The sequence below is a fragment of the Thamnophis sirtalis genome, unplaced genomic scaffold (assembly GCF_051295495.1).
Source record: "Thamnophis sirtalis isolate CommonGarterSnake01/CBP01778 unplaced genomic scaffold, rThaSir2_p1.2 scaffold_13, whole genome shotgun sequence".
NCBI classification, from domain to species: domain Eukaryota; kingdom Metazoa; phylum Chordata; class Lepidosauria; order Squamata; family Natricidae; genus Thamnophis; species Thamnophis sirtalis.
Window position 1 is genome coordinate 42,682,469 of NW_028261393.1, and position 26,948 is coordinate 42,709,416.

Genomic DNA, 26,948 nt, shown 5'->3' on the forward strand with positions numbered 1-26,948 from the left:
CACCAATAACCGTTTCCATTCATTGTTACTGTTCAGCCTGGAAACTGAGTCCATTTCGCATGACAAAATTAGGCGTTAACAAATACCTCTGTCACATTGGCTCACGGAGCTGACTTGGAGATCATTTCTGATGTCTCCTAAGCAAAAATGGCAAAACTTTCAAACGTGTTTAGCAACATGGTTTATGTATTGTACAGTGACTTCAACTGAAAATCTCTCAAGACTCAAAATAGGGCAGTAAAATCTTGATTGGAATAAATCTGAAAGGCAGATAATTTTTCATCCTAATCTTATTTATTTTTTTGATTAGGCTGTATTTATCTATGTTCCAGCATAACTCAGGAGCGCCTCAAGCAATTTCAATCAAACTTGGTACACAGATGGCTTACCCTCTGGAAACAAATACTGTGGTGGGGGCATGAAAGGCACCCCTGGAGTGTTTGTCTGTGTTCCAGCATAACTCTGGAATGCCTGGCCTGTTAAGGAGAGCAATTGTGGCATCCTAGAGCGGCAATTGTTTGTGATATCAGTTCTTTCACAGCTTCCTCTGGAAAGCCAGCTGTAACGGTCGCCCACCAGTGGACCAATGGGGAAGCGCTGATGGATTTGGAGTAAAGTGCCAGGATCGTAGACAGGGCAGGAAAGAGGAGCACATGGGAGGGGGAAGGGAGAGGGCAGGGATGATGGGCATGGGAGTAGGGGAAAGAAAGGCGCGTCTCAATGGCTTAGTGTCTATAAATACCCAGACAATGCTTGGTTATCAGCTAGTTAGCAATAAAGGAGAATATTTGTAGCTCAGGGTTTGACGTGAGGGGTCCTTGCTGCTCTCTGGGCTTGCTTGTTTTCTTGCAGACATTTCATTACCCAAACTAGGTAATGTCATCAGTGCTAATTCACCCTAATTAACTTTAATAAGATTATGGGAGAATTAAACTTTAGTAGAATTCTGAAGGTATTCCCTGAGCGTGAAAGCCACTCCATAGCCAGTAAATCCACCTGAGAGACAGGAATGTATAATTGCAGACTTTAAAAAGATATGGTTTTCCTGCAGGGATCCTATTGTGAGTTTTAAATTCTTATTCTGAAATAGTGGGTATGTCTTGAATCTACTATACAATATAATTTGATGATAAAAGTGCTGACTCACAAGAGTTATTCCAGAGATGCCTCTGTCTGTATAAAATACCCCAAAGCACCTGAGGCAGTGGTGGGATTCAAAAAAAAATTATTACCAGTTTTGTGGGTGTGGCATGGCTTGGTGGGCGTGGCCTGGTGGGCATGGCAGGATTCTGCAAAATCCCCATTCCCTCCCGATCGGCTGGGACTCGGGAGGCAGAGAATAGATGGGGGCAGGGGCAGTCAGAGGTGGTATTTACCAGTTCTCCAAACTACTCAAAATATCCGCTACTGGTTCTCCAGAACTGGTCAAAGAATGAGTAAATCTCATTCTTTACTAGCATTGATGATGTTACTTAATTGGGGTAATGAAATGTTTGCAAGAAAAGTACCAAGCTCACAGAGCACCAATGACCACTCTGTCTGTCTGTCTGTCATCTGTCTATCTAGCTATCTAGCTATCTAGCTATCTAGCTATCTAGCTAGAGTTCAAATCTCACCAGGCTCAAGGTTGACTCAGCCTTCCATCCTGTGTATAAAATGAGGACCCAGATTGTTGGGGGCAAGAGGCTGGCTCTGCAAACTGCTTAGAGAGGGCTGTAAAAGCATTGTGAAGCGGTATAGAAGTCTAAGTGCTAAGTGCTACTGCTTTGCTTGCCATGCTCTTGTTTAAATAATTGGGTAATCGAACTGTGACAAGCCATCTCTGAATCCAACCCATAATGAGCTGCGGTGGCGCAGTGGTTAGAATGCAGTACTGCAGCCTACTTCTTCTGACTGCCAGCTGCCTGCAATTTGGCAGTTCGAGTCTCACCAGATTCAAGGTTGACTCAGCCTTCCATCCTTCCAAGATCTGTAAAAAGAGGAGCCAGATTATTGGGGGAAATACACTGACTCTAAACCGCTTAGAGCAGGCTGTAAAGCACTGTAAAGTAGTATATAAGTCTAAGTGCTATTGCTTTTTCTATCTATCTGTCTATCTGGCATTGATATCTATCTAGCACTGATGATGTTTATTTTTTTTTATTTATTTATTTTATTTAGCATTTATAGGCCGCCCTTTTCCCTGAGGGGACTCAGGGCGGCTTACAATAATAAGGGAAGGGGAGTGAAGACAAATATAGAAAAAAAAAATGTGAAATAACTAAAAAATACTAAAACACAACATTCACTCAGCATTCGGGAGGGGCAGAAGAGTTTATCCCCAGGCCTGACGGGCTAGCCAGATCTTAAGGGCTGTACGGAAGGCCTGGACTGTGGTCAGGGTACGAATCTCCACGGGGAGATTGTTCCATAGCGTCGGAGCAGCAACTGAGAAGGCTCTCCTCCGGGTAGTCGCCAGTCGGCACTGGCTGGCGGATGGAATATGGAGGAGGCCCGCTCTATGCGATCTGATGGGACGCAGGGAGGTTATTGGCAGAAGGCGGTCTCTCAAATAGTCAGATCCACTACCATGGAGCGCTTTATGGGTGGTAAGTAAGACCTTGAATTGCACCCGGAGATCTACAGGCAGCCAGCGCAGCTCGCGGAGGATAGGTGTTATGTGGGCGAACCGAGGTGCGCCCACAATCACTCGCGCGGCCGCGTTCTGTACTAGCTGAAGTCTCCAGGTGCTCTTCAAGGGCAGCCCCATGTAGAGCACGTTGCAGTATTCCAGCTTAGAGATCACAAGGGCTCGAGTGACTGTTGTGAGGGCCTCCCGATTCAGGTAGGGCCGCAACTGGCGCACCAGGCGAACCTGGGCAAATGCCCCCCTGGTCACAGCCGATAGATGGTGATCAAAACTCAGCTGTGGATCCAGGAGGACTCCCAAGTTGCGGACCCTGTCTGAGGGGTATAAATTTTGTCCCCCCAGCCTGATTGATGGTACGGTGGTCAAATTATTGGGAGGAAAACACAACAGCCACTCGGTCTTGTCTGGGTTGAGCACCAGTTTGTTTGCTCTCATCCAGTCTTTAACAGCTTCCAGGCCCTGGTTCATCACATCCACCGCTTCATTGAGTTGGCACGGGGCGGACAGATACAATTGAGTATCGTCCGCATATTGATGATACTTTATCCCGTGCCTTCGGATGATCTCGCCCAGCGGTTTCATGTATATGTTGAATAGGAGGGGGGACAAGACCGACCCCTGTGGCACCCCATATGTTAGGGGCCTCGGGGACGATCTCTGCCCACCCACCAACACCGACTGCGACCTGTCCGAGAGGTAGGAGGAGAACCACTGCAAAACAGTGCCACCCACTCCCACCTCCCGCAGTCGTCGCAGAAGGATACCATGGTCGATGGTATCGAAAGCCGCTGAGAGGTCAAGGAGAACCAGGATGGACGCAAAGCCTCTATCCCTAGCTCTCCAGAGATCATCGGTCAATGCGACCAAAGCGGTTTCTGTGCTGTAACCTGGTCGGAAGCCGGACTGGAAGGGGTCAAGATAGTTTGCTTCCTCCAAGGTACGCTGAAGCTGGAGGGCCACCACTTTCTCAACAACCTTCCCCACATAGGGAAGGTTGGAGACTGGACGGTAGTTATTAAGAACAGATGGATCCAAAGACGGTTTCTTCAGAAGGGGTCTCACCACCGCTGCCTTAAGCTCGGTGGGAAAGTGCCCCTCCCGAAGAGATGCCACAACAACCGCTTGGATCCAGCCTCGTGTCACCTCACTGCTGTTGGCAACCAGCCAGGAGGGACACGGGTCCAGTACACAAGTGGAGGTACTCACAGCTCGCATAGCCTTGTCCACATCCCCAGAGGCAACTTCCTGAAACTCAACCCAGAGATGATTTGCCAAGTCTTTCCCCTGTGTCTCAGCTGGCTCTGCAAGAGTGGAGTCCAGGTCCGCTCAAAACCAGGCAACTTTGTCCGCCAAGAACTGAACATACTCCTCAGCCTTACCCTGTAAGGGGTCCTCCGTCTCCCTCCTATTTAGGAGGGAGCGGGTTATCCTAAACAGGGCGGCTGGGCGAGACTCGGCGGACGCTACCAAGGAGGCAATGTGTGTTCTTTTCGCCGATCTTAAAGCGCGAGTATACTCCTTGGTGCATGCTGTTACAAGTGCCCGGTTCAATTCGGACCTGTCTGATCTCCACTGGTGCTCTAGGCGGTTGTTACCTAGTTTGGGTAATAAACATTTGCAAGAAAAGAACCAAGCCAGAGGGCACCAAAAAACCCTCATTTCTACCCTGAGGTACAATTATTCTCCTTTATTGGTTCTTCTTTTTAGCTGAAAGAAAGGTCACCTTGAGCCTATGAAGATATAACATGTGATTCACATTATTATTTTTTTCAACCGCTAGTACAGTGTTGTTCTTTTCTCAATTGTACTCAAAGCTACTTTTTTCTAACAGGTTTTGAGTCAGGGAGGGAGAACTGGCGACCTTCACATGATGAGCTCTACATCCCATCATCTCTGACCACCAGCTATTCTGCCAGAGACTTGAATTCCAAAACGGCCAAAAAATCCTCAACTATTAATATGGCTTTTTAAAAATCCTGTTGGGCGTTTTCAGATATCGGCAGCCCTTGAAATTCAAGTGGTCTGGCAAAACACTTTAAAACCTTGTTCACACAACGTAATGGGAATCTGTCCTTGGAACTTTTTCTTTAATTAAAAAGGCATTTTTTTGTGTTCAGAACTCTAGTTTAGAGTTTATACATGGAGTTATGTAGCACGAATTTATTAAAATTTGTGCCCCAAGTTTTTTTCCTCTCTCCTACATGTCTACCACATCACCTGATTGGATTTATGTCCCCTTGAGCATTTTCTTCAGTGATATTTGTTTGAGGGTACTTGGTTTTTGTAAGGTGTTGTGGCCCGCCAGCAGAGCTGGCAGAAGATTCAGACAGTGAGGAGGTTGGGGAGGAACATGGGCCAGTGGTGGAGTCTGGGGAAGGCTCTGATGAGAGCTCTGTGTTGGAGGCAGAGGGGGAGCCAGGGCCGTATGCCAGTTATCAGCTTCCTTTGGCATCAGACATCAGTGGGGCAGATGAAGCCTGTTCCCAGTGTGCACATGCACAGAGCTGCCAGATGAAGGGAACAGCTAAGGAACAGGGGTCGACTTGGGAGTAAAGCCATAGGTGGATGATGAATGGCCCCTCCCAGAGGAAATGAAAGAGGAGCGAAAGGGGAGTGGAGTTTGCAGGAAACAATTAGTTCGCTTAATTGGTTCGTGACTCTCCGAGTCTCCTTGCCAGGTTTTGCAGATATTGGCCTGGCAGTTCTCTATGCCAGATAAGATCTGTGGCTGTAAATCCTCCCTTGAAAGATTTTACTGGATGTGAATAAGTAGAATTCATGGTAATTTAATAAAAGGTTTAGTTTTTTTTGTTGGGGCAAGGAGTTTGCTTCGTGCCCTTTGGAAGCCTAAGTCAGAACATAAGGTGGTAGAATGTGTTAGTGTGATTTGTTTTGGTTTTGACTTTGTCCTTCTCTCTATCACTCCTCCTTGGCTGCCCCCAAATCATCACTGTGATCGTAATAATCATAATTGTTATCAGGTGCAAGGAAAAGATTCCCACATTATGGCACCCTTTGGGATTTGTGTGAAGAATTGGAAAATAGGAAAATTGGTAGAACACTCACTCACCTTGATGGTTTGCTTGTAGGCATTTCACTGCTTAACTACGTTGTTTTTTTGTGTACAGTAACTTGCCCTCCCAATGTTTATGGAGGTGTGACTATCTCCTTAGTAATTCCTTGATTAGGGTATTCTTATCTGTTTGATTGTTTGTCTGATATTAATTCTTGCTTATCTGGGTGTTGGGCTGTTGTTGAAGATAAGATATTCTGGTCTTTTTCTTTCCTTCTTAGATTTTTAATTATCTCTTTTGAATGGTGTGTAAATGTGGTTTATTTCTATATGTCTGTTGATGTATGATTTGATTGAATGCCAAGGTGCCGTGAATTCCTTAACTTTCTTGGATTTAGCTTGTTCGGGGATGCTCACAGTGTCCCAATTGAAACACTGGTTCACGTATGGTGAGATTAATGAGCCTTCATTGTGTGTTCTGACTGTTAGCTGGAGTGCATAAAAATGCTCTGCTAGTCTTCTGCCATTCCAACATTATGGCTGTCATAGTCCTTATGCTATAGAGCAGTGAAGGCTAATCTTTTTTGTCACCGCATGTCAACCTGCGTACTGGAAATGACCAAAAAAAACCATCCCAGGATGAACATGCAGCCTCCCTTTCCTTTGTGCATGCAGGAGCGCAGAAATATGGAAGAGCAGCATTCGATCACACATGCGCCTTCCGGCACCCAAACTTCTGGTTTCTGGTGCATGTGTGTGCCCGACAAACAGCTGGCTGTCATGCATGCATGCGCCGGGAACCCGGAAGTTTGGGTGCTGCCGTATGCATGCACAATGGAACACTGCCCTTCCAGGTTTCGGCACTCCCACACACACAAAGGCCAAGTGGCCGGCACACATGCAGCCACAGGAATGCCAAAGAGGAGCCAGCGAGGCTGTGCATCCCATGTGGGACAGCTCTGCATGCCGCTTCTGGCATGTGTTCCATAGGTTTGCCAAACAGCTATAGAGTATGTTGTAGTTGTAGATGAACCTACAGTCACTCACACTGGTGATGTTACCTTGTTAGGTAATGAGATGTCTACTAACAAGCAACTAAGCTGTGAGGGCACTACAGACTTCACATTTCACCCCCTGAGTTACAGATATACAGTACTCTTCTATTGGCACAGGATCCTAGTTTAAAACTTGATAATTTTGTAACACAAGAAGCCCAAGTTTCTATCACATCGAATTGCAGTTGTCACAAGAATTATTGAATACATTTTCAGTTCTTGCTGAAGTGAGCAAAAAAAAAAAAAGGCAGAAGTCTCCGGCCCCCAACAGATTTTTCTCCCCCGCTAAAGCTTCCAGATCCTTACGACCAACAGCTCTGGAATGTATGCAATCAAATTGTGTGGTTTGAAAATATCTGACGTTGCTGATGTTCAGAAAGAAAAGTTTCATCAGTGCTGATTTGCAATTCAATCAGCCTCTTCTGTCACTCTTCACCGAAGGCTGTGTTCTGGGTTGTTCTCTGGAGTTGGCAGAAAACCCCTCTCTCCCCATTCCCCTCTACATCTGAATCACTCCTCAAACGCATTATACCAAATAATACATAGTTAATAAGTGCTGAATGTTGCTAGAGCCACAAATTACATTATAATAACTTGAGCGCATTCTTGACCTATTTAAGCAGCATAAAGTATGCAGATAAATGTCTAAATTTGCATCAAGTTACAAGCCAGCAACCAAGTTTTACAAACAGCACTCTTTCCCTTCTGCAAAAATCTGCCGAGGGCTTCATTTGGCGATGCCACAAAATGCATCAGAACTTTGAAAAATGTGTTTTTTTCTATAGAATGACATTTCTGCAAATAAAAGGACTCTTTTGGTTGCAAAAGAGAACAGGACACCACCAGGGTTGAAGAAAGAAGATATTTTTGTCATGTTTGCCAATTCCTCTATTCTTGAAATGCTCCTTTTTATAAAACCCTAGTAAGACCACACTTGAAATACTGCAACCGATTTTGGTTAGATACTACAAATAAGATGCTGAGATTTTAGAAAAAGTTCAGAGAAGAGCAACTAAGATGATCAAAGGCCTGGAGACTAAACCATATGAAAAACGGTTGCAGGATTTGGGTTTGGCTAGTCTAAAGAAAAGAAGAATTAGGGGTGACATGATAGCAGTATTCCAGTATTTGAGGGGCTGCCACCAAGAAGAGGGGTCAAATTATTCCCCAAAGCACCAGAGGGCAGGACAAGGAACAATGGTTGGAAACTGATCAAAGAGAGAAGCAATCAGAGAAACTTCCTAACAGTGAGGACAATTAACCAGTGGAGCAGCTTGCCTCCAGAAATCGTGGCCATTCCATCACTGGAGGTTTTTAAGAAGAGTCAGACAGACACTTATATAAAATGGTATAGGTTCTCCTGATTGAGCAGGGGGCTGGACTAGAAGACCTCCAAGGTCCTTTCCAGATTTCTATTCTATTCTACTCTACTCTATTCTATGCCAATGAAGACTGCATCTTTTTAAAATGAAAGAAAATAATCCCTACTGCTCCTGAGATTTTGGTGGGTGGCAAAAATCTTCCAATGTTTCAAGTTATGCATTTAAGCAAAATTATGCCTGCTTCATGGTTAATACTGGGTAGGAAGGTTAGGGTTGTTTATTTCATATTTAGAAGGAATGTGACTAGGTTCCTACCAGCTCTGCTTCTTGCCACCTGCAGCATTTCAAGAGTTCTGTTTTTGTGCATATTATAATTATTTTGCTTTCAAGCTGTGATTACCAGCAAGTATTCCTTAAGCTGCCTTTTGGATAAGTGAGCTTGATGGCACTTCAAAACTAGCATGTCTGTATAACTGTATATAAGACATTAAGGGCCTCAAAAGTCACAGGAGAGAACATGAATTCAAGTCCCACCTTAGCCATGAAAGCCGGCTAGATGACTTTGGGCCAGTCATTTTTCTCTCAGCCCCACTCACCCCACATGATTGTTATAGGGAAAATTGGAGGAGGAACCTGTGTTGGATTTGTTTGCCACCTTGAGTTATTTGTAAACATAATAATGATGGAAAGAAAAAAGAAAGAAAGAAAAAAGAAAGAGGGAGGAAGAAGGAAGGAAGGAAGGAAGGAAGGAAGGAAGGAAGGAAGGAAGGAAAGAAGGAAGGAAGGAAGGAAGGGCTAATCCTTAAAGAGGGTTTAAGGCCAGAGAAACGATCGAGACAATATCCTAATCATGGAATTAGGAATCAACAATCCTAATCACTCTGCCAACAAAAGTGTTATAGTCAAGGCTATGGTTTTCCCAGTTGCAATGGATGGCTGTGAAAGTTGGACCATAAGAAAGATTGAGCGCCAAAGAACTGAGGCCTTTGAACTACGGTGCTGGAGAAGACTTCTGTGAGTCCCTTGGACTGCAAGGCGATCAAACTAGAAGAGATCAACCCTGACTGCTCTTTAGAAGGCCAGATCCTGAAGATGAAACTCAAATACTTTGGCCACCTAACAAGAAGGAAGGACTCCCTGGAGAAGAGCCTAATGCTGGGAAAGATTGAGGGCAAAAGAAGAAGGGGACAACAGATAATGTAGTGGCTGAATGGAGACACTGAAGCAATAGGTGTGAGCTTAAATGGAGTCCAGGGGATGGTAGAGGACAGGAAGACTTGAAGGAATGTTGTCCATGGGGTCATGATGGGTCGGACATGACTTTGCAACTAACAACAATAAATCATGGAATTATCAAGAACTCCTTAGTTCAACCCTGAATTACATATCTAGATTTTGACGTAATAAATTATATGGAACTTTGGTTTGCTTCCCTGATTCACAACTTATTAGTAAGAAGAAAGAGTAATTTTCCATTAGTAATTTCATGAAGTTTAGTTGGGTTTCATCTTCAATTCTTCCATAGTATTGTTGGATTATAGAGAGCCTTGGATCCAAATTAAGGAAGAAAGCAAAATAAATGACCAAGGGCTTAGAATGTCCCCAAATAGTTCATCCTATCCATCTTCTCTGTACAAGAAGTCCATTTCTTGCCACAATGATGAATCTAGCCACATCCATCTTAATGCCAAGTAGTCAAATATTTTTAGGAAAAAAATGGAAGCGGGGAATATATTCACTGAATTTTACTTTCAGCTTTGTCATTCATTCACTGCAAACAGATCTATTACCACTACATGGTGGTAACCATTTTAATTTTTCCAAGTTTTCCATTTCCAAACCCTTCTCCAAACTGCCTTTTCCATTAGAGTTAATGTGACAAATTAATTGCAGCATTTGGCAAAAATAAAAAAAGACCAAAATTCCATTGTATTTTGGAATGGCACTGAAGGGCTCCCTGAGTATTTTAAACCTAACATTCTTAGTCTCCTTTTTATAAAATATATGAACATAACACTGGGCGACACTTTGAATTTTAGGTACCCAAAAGATGCTTTGAAGAGCTCAGGAATCTGAATGTAGCACCTGCTTGCAACTCTTTAAAGCAGCTGCAAAAAAAATCTGATTTTAAGAATTACATTTCAGGATCATATTTGCTCCCCTCCAAGCTCTGAAGCATATTTTGATATTACTTCCAAAGAATTCCCCAGTCCATACACATCTTGGAGAATAGATGGGCTGAAGATATTGTTTTTTTGCTTATGGAAACATAACATTATTTTTGGTGGATATATGCATAATGGTTCTTTTGAGAGCTGAATGTAATGAACTTTCATTTTAATGAATGCTGATTAGTGTATATTAAGTAACAATAAAATTTCTATTCCATTCTATTCCATTCCATTCTATTCTTCATTCCAATATTCTATTCCATATCTATCTTCTATTTATTCTATCTTCTATAATCTATATTCTATATTGTATGTTCTATTTTGTATTCTATTCTGTATGCCATGCCGAGGTGGTGCAGTGGTTAGGGTGCAGTACTGCAGGCCACTTCAGCTGACTGTTATCTGCAGTTCAGCGGTTCTAATCTCACCGGCTCAAGGTTGACTCAGCCTTCCATCCTTCCGAGGTGGGTGAAATGAGGACCTGGATTGTTGTTGGGGGCAATATGCTGACTCTGTAAACCGCTTAGAGAGGGCTGAAAGCCCTATGAAGCGGTATATAAGTCTAACTGCTATTGCTGCTATTGCTATTGCTACTATTCTACTCTACTCTACTCTACTCTACTCTACTCTACTCTACTCTACTCTACTCTACTCTATTCTCTTGAACTCCAGGACCATTCAATCTTAGTGAGCACTTCTGGATGAGTGAGAAATGTTTGCCCCCTCAGACAAATTACAAAAACCCTTTCCTGAAACACCTCATGCCATGAATCAGTCCGAAGTCTGCAACAATACATAAAACATGTAACCATTAGCACCCTATTTGCTGTATTGCAATTGATAAACAATCTAATTGTCTATTTAAAAATATCTATCCGCTGCTGCTTAAAGAATCATTGAATGAACAGGAAGGCAACATCATTCTTTTGTTGCCAAAAAAAAAAAAGTGTACCAATCATTTGAACATCTTTTATTCCTTTTCACATTGCAGGTTCGTTTAGAATGGCCAACAGATCTGGCCGTCAACCCACTCGACAACTCATTGTATGTGCTGGACAACAACATCGTCCTTCAAATCTCTCAGAGCAGGCGGGTTCGCATCATCGCGGGGCGCCCAATTCACTGCCAGGTTCCGGGCGTTGACCACGTGCTGGTCAGCAAAGTGGCCATCCATTCCACCCTCGAATCGGCCCGTGCTGTTGGCGTCTCTCACAGCGGCGTGTTATACATCGCCGAGACGGATGAAAGGAAGATCAACCGCATCCAGCAGGTCACCACCAATGGAGAAATCTCGGTCATTGCTGGGGCCCCGACAGACTGTGACTGCAAGATTGATCCCAACTGTGATTGTTTCTCAGGCAAGTGGTGATTGATTCTCCTGTTCTGACCCAGCCTTAGCAAGCTTCTTACTCGCGAGTAAAAACAAACCCCTTTTTCAAACAGGGCAGGAACAGTCTTTTATTCACGGGGATCAGAGATGTTATTCTGCCGGTTCACCCTAGTTCAGGCAAACCGGTTGTGGCGGTGGCAGGAGGCTCCGCCCACCTGCCCAGACATCATCACAGATGATCTGCGCATGCGCAGAAGTGCTGCATCCGAGCGAACCAAGCGCATGCACACCGATAGCAAAGATTAGAGCATGTCATGCCTGACGTGGATAAACAAAAATCAAACATAATTAGTCCAAACAGACTTGGCCAAGAAATCTGAATTGCTTGTTGTGTACTAGAAACAAGCGGTTGTCTGGGACAACTGGCCACTCCCAAACCCCGTCTATTTATTTCACACAGCCAGGGAGAGGCTGGCTAGCGTCCACATCTTTTCTTCCCCGTTTTTTCCCTGTTTTCCTTTGTTTTCCTCTCCTTTCCTCTCTGCGCATACGTGCATTTGGGACGCGCCTCATCTGTTCCTCCCTCTCACTCAGCTCAGGCCCCAAAGACAGCTGTCTGTCCACCTGGGGAAGGATGGAAGGTCCTGCCTCTGCCTCTGATGCTGTTTCCTTATCAGAGCCTTCAAAAGGCTCCAAAGCCAGCACAGGCTCCCCCTCCACCTCCTCCTCGTCTGACTCTGCAGATAGCTCTACTGGCAGCCAACAGGCTACAACTTTCAGGGTTCCAAGCAGTGGTGGGATTCAACATTTTTAGTACTGGTTCGGTGGGTGTGGCTTTGTGGGCGTGGCAGGGGAAGGATACAGCAAAATCCCCATTCCCTCCACACTCTCAAAATTCCCGCTATCGATTCTACAGAACCTGTCAGAACTAGCTGAATATCCCCTCTGGTTCCAAGTAATACACCCACCGCAAGCAGAGTTCTGAGGCAAGTAGGCTCCTCAAAGAATAGTTTTATTAGGAGAACAACATCTCCTTTCCACCTGACCCTGTGGTGATTTAAATGATGATTTATTGCATAAATAGATTTGTCTTCATAGGGGTGTGATAGAATGTTGTCCAGGTTCCCAGAAGGGAAGGGATGCGTTCCAGAGGAGCGAAAGGACCATGTAATTTAGGGAGAAAGAGGGTGGTATACCAAATACCAACCATAGGTGATATTTGCTGGTTCTCCGAACTACTCAAAACCTCCGCTACCGGTTCGCCTGAACTGGTCCGAACCAGTTGAATACCACCTCTGGTCCAGAAGTTTAGTCTTCTGAGCTTTCGGAGTCGTGCTGGAGCCCATCCTCAGAGAACTTCTCTCTCTTCTACTGTCATATTCCAGTAGAGAGAATTTATCTGAGGATGGAATCCAGCATAACTCCAAAAGCTCAGAAGAGTAAACTTCTGGGCCCGGTGACTGATCCAGATTGAATAAAAGAAATTACTTAGAAGAGTTTCACTGTGTCTTGGTTTTCAAAGCCTCGCAATGGAATGCCTTTGCTTGGAAGATGGGCGTTGGAGTTCCCCAGATGTATTCTAATCTCCTCCCTGAATGTTCAACTTGGTTTTTTTGATGCCAGTTTAAGCCTCATTTGGAATGATGGAAGCATCATCCACAATCAAGCAACCCATTTTGAATCCGGGAGGCTTGAAAACAGAACAATGAGGTTTTCACAAAATCATGACTGTATATTCAATTTTTTCCAGCTTGGAGAATGTGCACTTTCACCCCTCCAAGTCTCCCTTGTCTACTCTTTGAATGCAAGTGTTGCTCCTGTGTTTCTAGGGTTGGAAAAGACAGTTGTCTAACCAACATTAATGTGGACTTCAGTTCCACAGAGTGCTGCTTTTCCTGGTCAGAGGGCAGAGTTCACATGCTTTAAAAACAAGAAAGTGTGTCAGGATGAATGACATTATCTTAATTGCAAAATTGGCTTACTTCGGTTTTTTTAGAAGTGAAATAATTAGTCAGCTTGAGGATTGCTAGCATTCTGATTCTTCTGCCTCAATGCAATGATCTTGCTCTGTGCAAGAAGAAATAGGGCAACTGTGTCCCATTATCAATAGTTTGTCAGTCCTGCAGCCATCTTTCCTTTGGGATCTTTGGTCTGCCACACTTTATATTATTCTACTATGTATTTTCTATTGTGGGAAAATGGGAGGGGGGATTGTAGGAGTGAGATGCGATGTAGCCATAACAAAATTCTTTCTAGAAAGACAAGGTCTTTGCACCTCTGTGCCTGACCGGAACTGGGTGGAACTGCCAGTGTGGCAGAGGACCATGTGATAGATTTGTGGGTGTGGGGGGGAGATCTTGAACTTTCAACTAGGTGGGGAAAACTGGGAAGCCTTCAGATTCGGGTTTTCCCAGATGTGCCAACATGGCTCTCTTAATAAATTGGAACTTTGAGCAATACTTTGCCTTGGATTCTTGGATGCTATTTGGAACCCTGGCAAAGTTTGTTATAAGGACTCCTGCCTGGGACTAGAAGACCTCCAAAGCTCCCTTCCAGCCCTATGATTTAATAATGCAACTGATAAGGGAGACCCAGTGCTATGAATGCAATTAACAATTCTGTGGAGGAACCACTGGTTGCGGGAGAGGAAGCCCAAAGAGGGAAAGTTAAAAAAAAACATTCGGGACGAAGAAGAGAACCATCTTCAAAGGAAAAACAAGAGAGTCCAGTTGCCTCTTGAAAAAGCACTTTTGGGACAACCATGACCTGGATGATTGAGAATCTCTAGAGACTTTTAACTATACAATTTGGGATGAAAACCCATTGAATGGTGTGGGAGTTGGAATGGATTTCCAGAGGAAAAATTGCAGATTACAGGAACCAGGAGCGCCACTCAGGTGACCCTGAGGACACAGATAAACCTCCAGGTGACCTCAAGGACTCTCTAAAAGGATGCAAATGACAAGCTGTCTGCAAGGAATATAAAGCCTTCCATTCCCCACTAACCTGTCAAAGCTGAAGAAGCTTCTTGGATAAGAAGCAAAATGTCTTCAAAAGAAACAAAAACTAGAAGGTTCAGTTGCTTTTTTAAAAAGCACCTTTGGGACAACCATGACCTGGGTGACTGAGAATCTCTACAGAATTCCAGCTTTGAGTCCACTGACTCAAAGGGGAGCAAAACTTTGAGTTTTGCTAATATATAGATCAAACTCTTAGATCTATATTTGCTGAAGACAGACAATCTGCCGAGATTCCTGTAAACAAGTGATCAACAACAAAGAAACCTATATAGAAAGAGCGGCTTCTCGAAGCCAGATTGGGGTGGGATTTAGTATTTCCCAATACTAAAAATATTTAAAGAGTGGAACAGAGAGGTGGAGAACTCTCTTCTTTGGAGCTCCTCAAGTGGACTAGACAACTTGATTAGAAGGTTGTATTCTAATCAGAAGCTGCCAAAAAAGCCAACACACTTCTAGGCTGCATAAAAAATAATAAGAAATAATAACCTATTTGACCCATTCTTGGAGTATTCTGGCTGCTTGCGCCTGACAGGTTCAGAGTAAATCTTAACATGATGGGTTGGGGAGGAATTAACCCCTTGCTACCTATTGGAATTCTCCATTTTTTGTAATTTTATAATGTACATACATACATACATACATACATACATACATACATACATACATACATATGAAAAATAATAATCTTAAATTATTCTGCTTTAAATGCTTAATTTTATTGATTAAATTGTACATCTCCCAGAGTGCGTCTCTGAGCAAGATGGGGGATTAAGAAGAGTGATAGATAAACCAACAAACATCAAATCTAATACCTATCTAAACTTCCTGTTCGTATTGGTCTAAATCAGAGGCCTCAAATGTAATGCAATCATTTTAGCACATCTGCGTTCTCGTCACTTACTGCATAAAAGGATTTTGACTCAACGTGTCATTGCATTTGTGGATGACAGTGTAATGCTGCCAACGTAATGTTTTCTGCTGTGATTGTCACTGCGTTTTTGTCAGTTTGGAATGTACGAGGTTCCAAAACAGCGGGGCTGCGCGTGCAATACTCAACATCCAAAGTTGGATGTAATAATAAATCACAGCACAATCGTTTTGTCTGGAGCTTACCACAGGTCCTGCATCTACCCATTTCTGGGTTATTGTTCCATGGGGACCAGGCTATTGTGGCATGTTTTAAGGAGGTTTGAAAAGATCCCTGGCTCACCATCATGTGGGAATACAACCAAGGGCTAAATGGAAATGGGAAAATTAGTTGACCCCCTCCTCTTTGTGGCAACCCCCTCAAATACTGGAATACTGCTATCATGTCTCCTCTACTCCTTCTATCAGACCTGAATTGGAGCATCTTCAGGGCTGCCACAGCTGTGGGAACGGGAGGGCCGAGACAGTGATAGCTGGGGATGTGTAGCCCAAATAAAATTCTTTCACCAAGGACGTTCTTACCAGCTGCTGGGATAGTGTGGACTGAAACCAACTGGAGTTGGGACTGTTACTTTATTGGACCCCGTGGCAGACTTGTGACCTGGGGGCAAGTGCTTTGTGTTTTAGTTTGGGTGGGGAAAACCTCAGGTCTTTTAGAGTCGGGTGTTTCACCAGCTGTGCCAATGTGACATTCCTAATAAATCCATAGTTTGAGGAAACTCCAGGCCTCAGAGTTTTGCTTGTGTTGGGTTTGTTACTTGTGTTGTGGCCTGCCAGTTGGCAGCAGAGCTGACAGCAGATTCAGACAGTGAGGAGGTTGGGGAGGAACCTGGGCCAGTCCTGTAGTCTGTGGAAGGCTCTGATGAGGGCTCTGTGTCGGAGGCAGAGGGGGGGGCAGAGCCCTATGCCAGTTATCAGCTGCCTTCAAAGTCAGACATCTGTGAGGCAGACAAACAGCTGGAGTCTGTTCCGAGTGTGCGCATGCACAGAGTTGACAAACGAAGGGAACACCTAAAGAACAGGAGTCGACTTGGGAGTAAGGCCAATGAATGGCCCCTCCCAGAGGAAATAAAAGAGGAGTGAAATGGGAGTGAAGTTTGCAGGAGACAATTAGTTCGCTTCATTGGTTCGTGACTCTCCAATACTCCTTGCCAAGTTTTGCAGATATCTGCCTGTCAGCTCTCCAAGCCAGATAAGGTCTGTGACTGTAAATCTTCCCTTAAAAGACTTTGCTGGATGTGAATGAGCAGAATTCACAGCAAATTAATAAAAGGGTTTTTTGTTGGGACAAGGAGTTTTCTTCATGCTCTTGTGAAGCCCAGGTCAGAACAACTTGAAACCCTATTACCTTCTTTCTTTTGATTAACCATTGCAGATTTGCATGGTCAACTCTGTTCTCTTTCTATCTTTCAGGCGATGGTGGATATGCTAAAGACGCCAAGCTGAAAGCGCCCTCTTCCCTCGCTGTGTCTCCTGACGGCACTCTGTACATCGCCGACCTTGGGAACATCCGCATTCGTGCTGTTAGCCAAAATAAGCCTCACCTCAACGATGCCAGCATTTATGAGATAGCATCTCCAGCTGATCAGGAACTCTATCAATTCACGAACAATGGGACTCACCTGCACACCCTCAATCTGATTACAAGAGACTTTCTGTATAACTTCACGTATAACGGGGAAGGTGAGCTCAGCACCGTTACCAGTAACAATGGACACTCAGTGCACATTCGCAGGGACGCCAGTGGCTTACCGCTATGGATGGTGATGCCGGGAGGGCAAGTGTACTGGTTGACCATCAGTAGCAACGGCATTCTCAAAAGAGTTTATGCTCAGGGCTACAATTTAGCCCTAATGACGTATCCTGGCACCACTGGACTTCTCGCCACCAAAAGCAACGAGTATGGATGGACAACCGTTTATGAGTAAGTGACTTCCCCCTCATTCCACCACCATCTTGTCCATTATATGACCCTAACTGACCCCCAAATTTCTGTTGCTAAGCGAGTTCTGCCCTATTTTATGACCTTTCATAAAGGTCATGGTGACTCAGTGGCTAAGACGCTGAGCTTGCTGATCAGAATGGTTGGCAGTTTGACAGTTCTAATCCCTAGTGCCACGTAATGGAGTGAGCTCCCGTGACTTGTCCCAACTTCTGCCAACCTAGCAGTTCAAAAGCGCGTTAAAAAATGCAAGTGGGGAAAATAGGAACCAACTTTGGTGGGAAGGTAACAGCGTTCTGTGTGCCTTTGGCATTTACTCATGCCGGTCACATGACCACGGAGACGTCTTCGGACAGCGCTGGCTCTTTGGCTTTGAAATACAGATGGGCACCGCCCCCTAGAGTATGGAACGACTAGCACATATGTGCAAGAGGAACCTTTACCTATGACCTTTCTTGTCACATTTGTTAAGTGAATGATTGCAGTTGTTAGGTTAGTAACATGGTTGTTAAGTGAATCATTGCAATTGTTAAGTTAGTAACATGGTGGCTAAGTGAATCGGGTTTCCCAACTGACTTTGCTTATCAGAAGGTCCCCAAAAGGGATCACATGAACCCCAGGATACAACACCTCAAAGGTCATAAGTACGAACCATTTGCCAAGCATCTGAATTTTGATCATGTGACCATGAGGATGCCACAATGGTCATAAGTGTGAAAAACATAAATGACTTTTTTCAGTGCCGTTGTAGCTTTCAATGGTACTAAACAAACTGATGTATGCCAAGGACTACCTGTACTTCCGGATTTGCAAGATGTTCAATATATTAATGTATTCATTCAGAAATCTTAAAACACCTTGACTGAGTTTGCACGTCATGTTCAACCTCGTACAGGAATTCATCCATTCAAAAAGTTGATTTGTTCGGGATTAGGCGTGCCTCCACACCTCATCAAAAACCTCTTTTTTATGTCAGATATTTAATGCAACAGTTACCTGTTCATTTATTTATAAGATCTATATGGCCCCCCTATCGGCTCAGCATCTCTATCGGGGAATGCAGCTGTTATTTATTTATGTATGCATTTATTTATTTATAAGATTTATATAGATAACCATTTTATACGATGTAATTCTGGGCAGTTCACAGCAAATACAAATAATATAAGGGTCTAAAAAGACCCCTTTTAATCAAAAAGTCTGTCAAAACCAATTTTGCTGACTGCTTACAACCATTGTATTCTTCTCATGGATGGAAGAGGTAGGATCAAGCTAAAATAGCAAAATCAATGGGAGGGATCAGTTGGGTTACAAAAGGGCAGATTCATTTATGACTGGGGCTTTACTTTTTATTTATTTTAAAATCTTGCCCTCAAGGTGCAAGATGACCAGGAATGATTGTTCAGGGGTTCTTCTTCTTTTTTTTTAAAGAGCTATATTAGCTAACAGAACATTGGAAATGATCAGGCCAAAGTTATCCAGTGAGATCCGTTGTTAAGGCTAAATTTAACTTAAGTACCAATGGGTGTGTGTATCTATCTATCTATCTATCTATCTATCTATCTATCTATCTATCTATCTGTGTGGATGGATGGATGGATGGATGGATGGATGGATGGATGGATGGATGGATGGATGGATGGATGGATGGGCGGGCGGGCGGGCGGGCGGGCGGGTGGGCGGTCGGGCAGACAGACAGACATAGACATAGACATAGACATAGACATATCTATCTCTATCTGTTTGGATAGATAGGTAGGTAGATGGATGGGTGGATGGATGGATGGATGGACGGATGGACGGATGGACAGACAGATAAACATAGACATCGACATAGACATATCTCTCTCTTTGGATAGATAGGTAGGTAGGTAGGTAGATGGTTGGATGGATGGATGGATGGATGGATGGATGGATGGATGGATGGATGGATGGACGGACGGATGGACGGACGGACAGATGGACGGACACATAGACATAGACATATCTATCTATCTTGGTTGCTTGCTTGCAAACATTTCATTACCCAACTAGGTAACATCATCAGTACTAATGAGAATGAGATTTGCTGTTTTTTTATTCACAATAGCTTGTCTTCTCAGTGTTAGTCTTTCTCTTTGGTAGTTCCTTGATTAGGGTATTGTTTACTGCTTGATTTTTGTCTGGTGTTAATCCTGGGTTAATTCCTGTTTATGTGAGTGTTGGGTTCTGGCAAGTAGGTGTTCTTGTTTTGTTGTTTCCTTCTTAGCTTTTTACTTGTCTCTTTTGTATAATGTGTAAATGTTGTTTATCTCTATGTGTCTGTTGATGGACGTTTTGTCTGAATAACAGAATTGGAAGGGATCTTGGAGAATTTCTAGTCCAATCTCTTGCCCAAGCACAAGACCCTTGACATGGTCACTTTCCCCTAAAGTTCCTACAACTTCAGACCCTTCCATCATTTAATCTCTCTTAGTAGCAATAGCACTTAGACTTACATACCGCTTCAGAATGCTTTATAGCAGTTTACAGAGTCAGCATATGGCCCCCAAACAATCTGGGTCCTCATTTTACCGACCTCGGAAGAATGGAAGACTGAGTCAACCTTGAGCGTGATGAGATTCAAACTGTCAAACTGAGGCAACCAGCAGTCAGCAGAAGTATCCTGCAGTACTGCATTTTAACCACTGTGCCACCACAGCTCAAAAGAATTATGAGTAAGAATTCCTCAAAGAATTGAGTGCCAATCATCCAGGCATTCGGTAGCTTTCTTGGTTGTAACATGGTCCAGTTGAAACTATGCGTAAGTCTATCCATGTGTTATGAAATGAAGGAATTTTCACCGTGTCTGCTAATCTTCTGTCTCTCTGTCCTATATAGTGGCTGTGTTAGTTTTCATACTATGTGTTGTAAATAATTCCTGATTTTTTTTTTTCTTGGGCTATTGTGTCTTGTGATTTACTCAACATGTTTTGGAAGGCTTTAGTCTTCTTTTGTGCGTTACAGGGATGAAGTGTGATTGTAATAATCTTGTTTCTGAGATGTTTTCGATGTATAGCAGTATTCTTATTTTCATATCTCATGTTGGTGGTTCTGCAGTGGTTGTAGTGATATGTATTTTTTGATAAATTGCATGGCTATTCATTTTGTGTGTCATCCTGAGAAAACATCCCTTGAATCCTAGGATGTTTTCTGTCTCTTAATCACTTGTCTTGATCCTTTCCTGAGTCAGTGGACAAGAACCATGGTGGCGCAGTGGTTAGAATGCAGTACTGCAGGCTACTTCTGCTGACTGCCAACGGCCTGCAGTTCAATTCTCACTAGGCTCAAGGTTGACTCAGGCTTCCATCTTTCTGGTGTTGGTAAAATGAAGACCCAGATGGTTGAGGGCAATTGACTCTGAAAATTGCTTAGAGAGGGCTGGATGAAGCGATATATAAATCTAAGTGCTATTGCTAATATATTAGAGGGAGTCAGTTGTAATTTGAATGGAAATTAGTTATTAAGCAAGTACTACCTATGTTAGCAGGCAGTTTGTTATTTTGCTATGCTCTCTTTTAAACTAAAAAAAAACCTCTTTATGCTCTAAATTATAGCACTGGTTTTAGTCTCATTTAATTTCTTTGAATGTCACACCTGCTGTCATGCAGCTGCATTTCTTGTCCTCGCTATTATTTTTCTTTTGATGTTACATTGTGCTGTTCCAATCCATGGTTGCAGCAATAACTTTCTTCCTTCTTAAATTGTTGGGAGCCATATGCTGGCTCTGTAAACTGCTTACAGAGGGCTGTAAAACACTGTGAAATGGTACATAAGTCTAAGGGCTATTGCTATTTTCCAACAAGATTCTAACCTGCTGCCGCTATTAGTTGGTTCTCTCTCATTGTCAAGATGCTCAAGGGGTTAACATGGACCATACAAAAGGTCCATGTTAACCCCAAAAGGTTCAGTGGTGGATATGGCATGGCTTGGTGGGCATGACAGGGGAAGGTTACTGTAAAATCTCCATTCCCATCCTACTCCAGGGGAAGGATACTGTAAAATCTCCATTCCCACCGTACTCCAGGGGAAGAATACTATAAAATCTCCACTCCCTCCCCACTCCAAGGGAAGGATACTATAAAATCTCTATTCCCTCCCTACTCCAAGGGAAAGATACTATAAAATCGCCATTCCCTCCCCACTCCAGGGAAAGGATACTGCAAAATCCCCATTCCCACCCTACTCCAGGGGAAGGTTACTGTAAAATCCCCATTCCCTCCCCACTCCAGGGGAAGGATATTGTAAAATCCCCATTCCCTCCCCACTCTAGGGGAAGGATACTGTAAAATCTCCATTCCCACCCTACTCCAGGGAAAGGATACTGCAAAATCTCCATTCCCTCCCGATCAGCTGGGACTTGGAAGGCAGAGAATAGATGGGGGCAGCGCCAATCAGAGGTGGTATTTACTGGTTCTCCGAACTATTCAAAATTTCCACTACCAGTTCACCAGAACTGGTCAGAACCTGCTGAATGCCACCTCTGATGTGGTTCCCCCAAACCTTCCCAGGCGAAACGGGACCAAACGTTTGTCCCTGCATTCGGATGGAGGTGGGTTTTAAGAGGCCCAAGGCATATGTCACAAGAATGCCAACACTCCAAATCTTCTCCAAAAACAAACCCTATCCCTTACTATTCTTACAGTACATTTCCAAATTAAGCCAGGGATGAAAACTCCCCTTAAGCCAGACAATGCTGCACAGTTTTCTCAAAAGCGAAGATGGTCATTGCTCAATATGGTCAACTTCCCTTTGATGTGATTCCTCTGTTGAGCTCATCCCTGAGGTCACGTGGGATGGAGAGCGGTTAGCCCAAAAGAAAAACCCGAAAGCCTCTAAATACTCAACGGTGTCATTTTGACAGCCTCTGGCTCAAAGGGAGTCATATCTTTGTGAAGAAATGAGTGCAGAATTGGGAAGGGAATTGCACAGAATCGCTTGAGTTACCTTCTAGCCTTGTTATCAAGGTATCAGCTGTTCGGATCTGCTCCTGGTAGACCAGTAAATGCTTGAATCTCCAGTGGGGGGAAAAGCAGCGTTGGCAGCCTGGCTTTAAACCAACGGAATAGGAGGGGGGAGAGAAAAACCCTGAACAGCTGGAAATGGGCAGCTGGATTTCCCATTAGGAGGCACAGAAGAGCTGTCGTCGCTTCTCATCCGTGCTGTGAAACCGTAGCTAGACGACATAAACCATGCCAGTAGCACATCCTAGACGACTGGAGCCAATGGATCGGCAACACTGCAGTTCATAAACCTGGACACTCCTACATCTGGGGCCTTATTTTATTTTATTTTTATTTTATTTATTTCATCAAGCATGTATTAGATAACATATACAAGCATAAACATGAGTTTGAATACATGAAGTGGATACAAATAAAAAGGAAGATTAGGACAGGGACGGTAGACACCCTGGGTTGCTTATGGACACCCCTTATAGACCTCTTAGGAATGGGGTGAGGTCGACAATAGACAGTCTTAAGTTTAAAGGTTTGGGGAGGAAACCACAGAGTCAGGTAGAGCATTCCAGGCATTGACCACTCTGTTGCTGAAGTCGTATTTTCTGCAATCGAGTTTGGAGCGGTTTACCTTGAGTTTGTATCTATTTTGTTGCGGTTGAAGCTGAAGTAGTCATTGACAGGTAGGACATTGTAGCGGATAATTTTATGTACTACGCTCAGGTCAGACCGAAGGCGGCATAGTTCGAAGTTGTCTAAGCCCAAAATTTAAGTCTGGCGGCATAAGGGATTCTATTGCAGCAGAGGAGCATTATCTGGGGCATTGTCTGAAGCCCTCAATATGTTTCTTGCAGCATTTTGAAACCCGAGCCGTTCAAGATAGAAAAACGTTAAACATGTCAGGGAGAAGAATGGCTTTTATTAGCTCCAATAGCTCAGTTTTCTTTTCAATTCCCTTTTCCTTAGTGCAGAGTGACCTCTTGTGGCATCTCTTAGCTTACATCAAGGTTTTTCTGTGCCGTTACTTCGGAGCTGTCCATACATCCACCGTCATTATTCTTGAATTACTTTTACCTACGTGATTGCCTTCTTCCCAGTGAGTTAAGCAAAGGTGGCTTATAAAACAAAGCATCCAAAGTGCCAATAAAATCGTGAAAGTTGCAACAAGGGTGTGTTAAATCTGTCTCAAATGAATTGGCCCACGATGAGAAAGGACTCTTTTTACAAAATAAAAAATTAAAGTACAGGTCTCTATACTTTTAATCAGCCCCTTGAACTCCTTAAGTTATTTACAAAAATGAGATGCCAGGGATGAAAAAATGTCCTGAGCCAAATAGTGTGGTACACGTTTCTCGAAAACAAAGAGAGTCACTAAATGAACTGTTGTAAATTGAGGACTATCTGTGTTGCAAAGCAAAGGCTTCTAACGTCATCATGATTACAAGTGGCTCTATAAACCCACCTACTATGTTTCCCCAAAAATAAGACAGGGTCTTATTTTCTTTTGACCCCCAAAATAAGTGCTTGGCCTTATTTTTGGGGAGCTCTTATTATTTTTGAGGCACAGGAGGCGGCGAGCGAGGTGACCTCATGGCTGTTGCTGTGTTGCAATATTTTCGGGGAGGGCTTATTTTCAGGTTAGGGCTTATTTGAGCACATGCGCTCAAAAGCCCAATTGGGCTTATTATCCAGGGAGGTCTTATTGTCAGGGAAACAGGGTAGTATTGCACGCCTCTAAAAAAAAAGAAAATGGTGAAAGCTTCCTTTGGAAAGAGGGCTCTCTGGCCATAAAATATATAAAATTAAGCAGTGATGCTAGGGAGCACACCAGGGCTAAAAAAAAAACCTTGCTTTCCAACAGTATTTGTTTTGCAGTTGGCTGCACCAGCTGTGAAAAGCCTCCACAGGGCAATATTTTTGTCCTGGGAATGCAGAGTGACTTTTTAATCACCGTAAAGATCTAACTAGGAGCCACATTTTGCCCCAGCTCTTCAGCCAAAACTGGATCCCAAAACAGCTTGTAAAATGTCTTTTGGAAAGCCAAAGGCTTTATGATTGCAGGCAGCTGAAAACAGCAGGTAAGTGTAAATGCTATGAGCTTACTCTCGGCTAGCCAATGCAGACTCTCTTGATAGCTAGGGAAAGAATGGGTTGCTTTTCACCGAAATTATCACTGGATGTCTATCACAAAGAGAAGAAATACTGATTCATACCAGAATCATGTCTGTCTGTCTGTATCTCTATCCCTCTGATGATGAACATAATAAAATGTTGATTTGATAGGAGTACATGGCAGTGGTGGGATTCAATTTTTTTTACTATCAGTTCTGTGGGTGTAGCTTTGTGGGCATGGCAGGGGAAGGATACTGCAAAATCCCCATTCCCTCTCCACCCCACTAACCTGCTTTCCAGCTACGTTCTCCTGTTCAGGGCAACAAAAGAAGATCAGCTGGGAGACAGCAGGGGTAGGGCCAGCCTATTTGCCGGTTCTCTGAAATACCGTACTCAAAATTTCCACTATCGGTTCTCCAGAATCTGTCAGAACTGGCTGAATACCATCTCTGGGTACACCTCCCTCCTCTTCCCTCCCTTCTATTTTTCTTTTCTTCCTTCCTTCTTTCCTTGCTCTTTCTTTTTCAATGCACTGTATTGTATATTCCATTTATCCATGCTTTTTTTTTATTTTTTCTAGGTATGATTCCGATGGTCATTTAACCAATGCAACTTTCCCCACTGGGGAAGTCAGCAGTTTCCATAGCGATGTTGAAAAACTGATGAGAATAGAAATTGACGCTTCAAATAGGGAAAATGTGATTACAGCAACTAACTTTTCAGCTACCTCAACTATTTATACTTTAAAACAAGGTAGGCAAAATGCATCCGCGTTGTTGTTGTTTTTTTCCGTGTTTGATCTTATAGTTTTAACGTTCTTCTGAATATATTTTTCAAAGCCCTCCACCAAAGCGAGGTAGCTCATTATATTGGCTCCTACAGGTTATTCAAAATATCTGATCAAGCAAGTTCAGAATAATAAGATGACAACTATAAGAAGCCTTGAGATCAAAAGCAGTTTTTTTTCTTTTAAAAAACCAGTATAATCCGGTCAAATTTATTCTCTCCCGTGGGAGCGATTGAACCAAGCTGTATATCACTAAAACTGGCCTCTTTGGAAACTTAAGTGTGATGACACCACTTTTAAAACAAGAGACATAGAATGTTACAGACCATCAATCTATTGTTTGTCCCAGATAAATCGAACAAGAGAAAGAATAATAAATTTATGAACAGCAATAGAACTTAGAAGTAGGTGGTAGGGTAGCTCTAATATAATAACCTTAAACTCCCTTTTTACGACCCTGTAATCCCTTAATTTGGGCAACTGGATAGATAGAATTGGATTTACTGGACAGATGCCCTCCCTGATGCCATGCAGAGTTCACAGCAGATATTTTTTTTCTTTGCTCATTAGGGTAGAAATATCTGCCACTACCAAGGATTGAACCCTCAACCTTCCAAGTAGGAGGTGAGAGTCTCCACCACTAGGCCACCACACCGCTCAGCTTTAACATAATATCATTTAATGCCACAAACTAACCTGGTATCAAAACCTGAGATTACATTTTAACTTTGTTCAAGACAACTAATACAGGGTAATTCAATAAACCATGTTTAAACCATGCTTGGTTTGAACCACCACACCAATTGTGGCTACTTTGGCGTTTGCGGATTCCTTTGCATTTTCTCTTATGAAATATAGATTTCTTTATTGGCCGAATATGATTGGACACCCAAGGAATTTGTCTTTGGTGCATAAGCTCCCAGTGTACATAAAAGCTATAAGTGATAAATCACAATCCTATAGTTTTACTGATGTCCGACCCCACACAGCTGCCAAGATCCAATAAAAGTGAGAATCCCATAAACTTTGGTGAACTGTCCTTTAATGATAAACTGGGGAATTTCCAAGCTTGCTTGTTTTATTCATTTGCTTATTTATTATTTATTTATGGCATTTGTCGACCTCCATAGGACTCTAGGTGGCTACATAATTTACATGTAAAACCCGAGTCACTATAATAATTAATTAGAACAGTCGTGTAATTAAATCTCATTTTAAATGAAGGCTAAAAGTAGTAAGTTAAATGTCTTGAATATAGCAATATTGGTTATAATTAACCCCCAAAGGCTTTCTTGGATCAGCCGTGTTTCAACATCCTAGCCTTAGGGAGCAATTATTCTAAAGAAGTAAGCACTGCTTCAGAGAATGCCCACCATTGGGGTTCCATATTTTCTGATTCTTAACTAGCTGGTACTATATACCGTATTTTTCAGAGTATTAGCGCACCCAGATTTTGAAGAGGCAACTGTTTTTAAAAAGTTTTTTAGCTCCGCAGACCTCCCAAAAATGGCCTGCTTTTCACAAAAACAGGCCCATTTTTTGTCAAAAAAGGGCATGCATAGCCTTTAGGAGGCTTATAGAACATTCCTGGGGGCTGGGGGGGACAGAAACGAGCAAAAAACGGCCCATTGTTTGCTCATTTGTGCCCGCCCTAGCCTCCAGAA

At 43.2% G+C, this 26,948-nt stretch overlaps 1 protein-coding gene across 5 annotated transcripts in view; it reads left to right on the forward strand.

Moving 5' to 3' along the window:
- The window catches only part of TENM1 (teneurin transmembrane protein 1), a 647,679-nt gene that overhangs the window by 595,307 nt on the left and 25,424 nt on the right, over positions 1-26,948 (forward strand). For all 5 annotated transcript variants that reach the window (XM_087727833.1, XM_087727832.1, XM_087727835.1 and 2 more), the window contains exons 23-25: positions 11,182-11,548; positions 16,881-17,391; positions 25,078-25,250. In XM_087727833.1, coding sequence (XP_087583959.1) covers positions 11,182-11,548; positions 16,881-17,391; positions 25,078-25,250 — 1,051 coding nt within the window. The remainder of the gene's footprint in view (positions 1-11,181; positions 11,549-16,880; positions 17,392-25,077; positions 25,251-26,948) is intronic.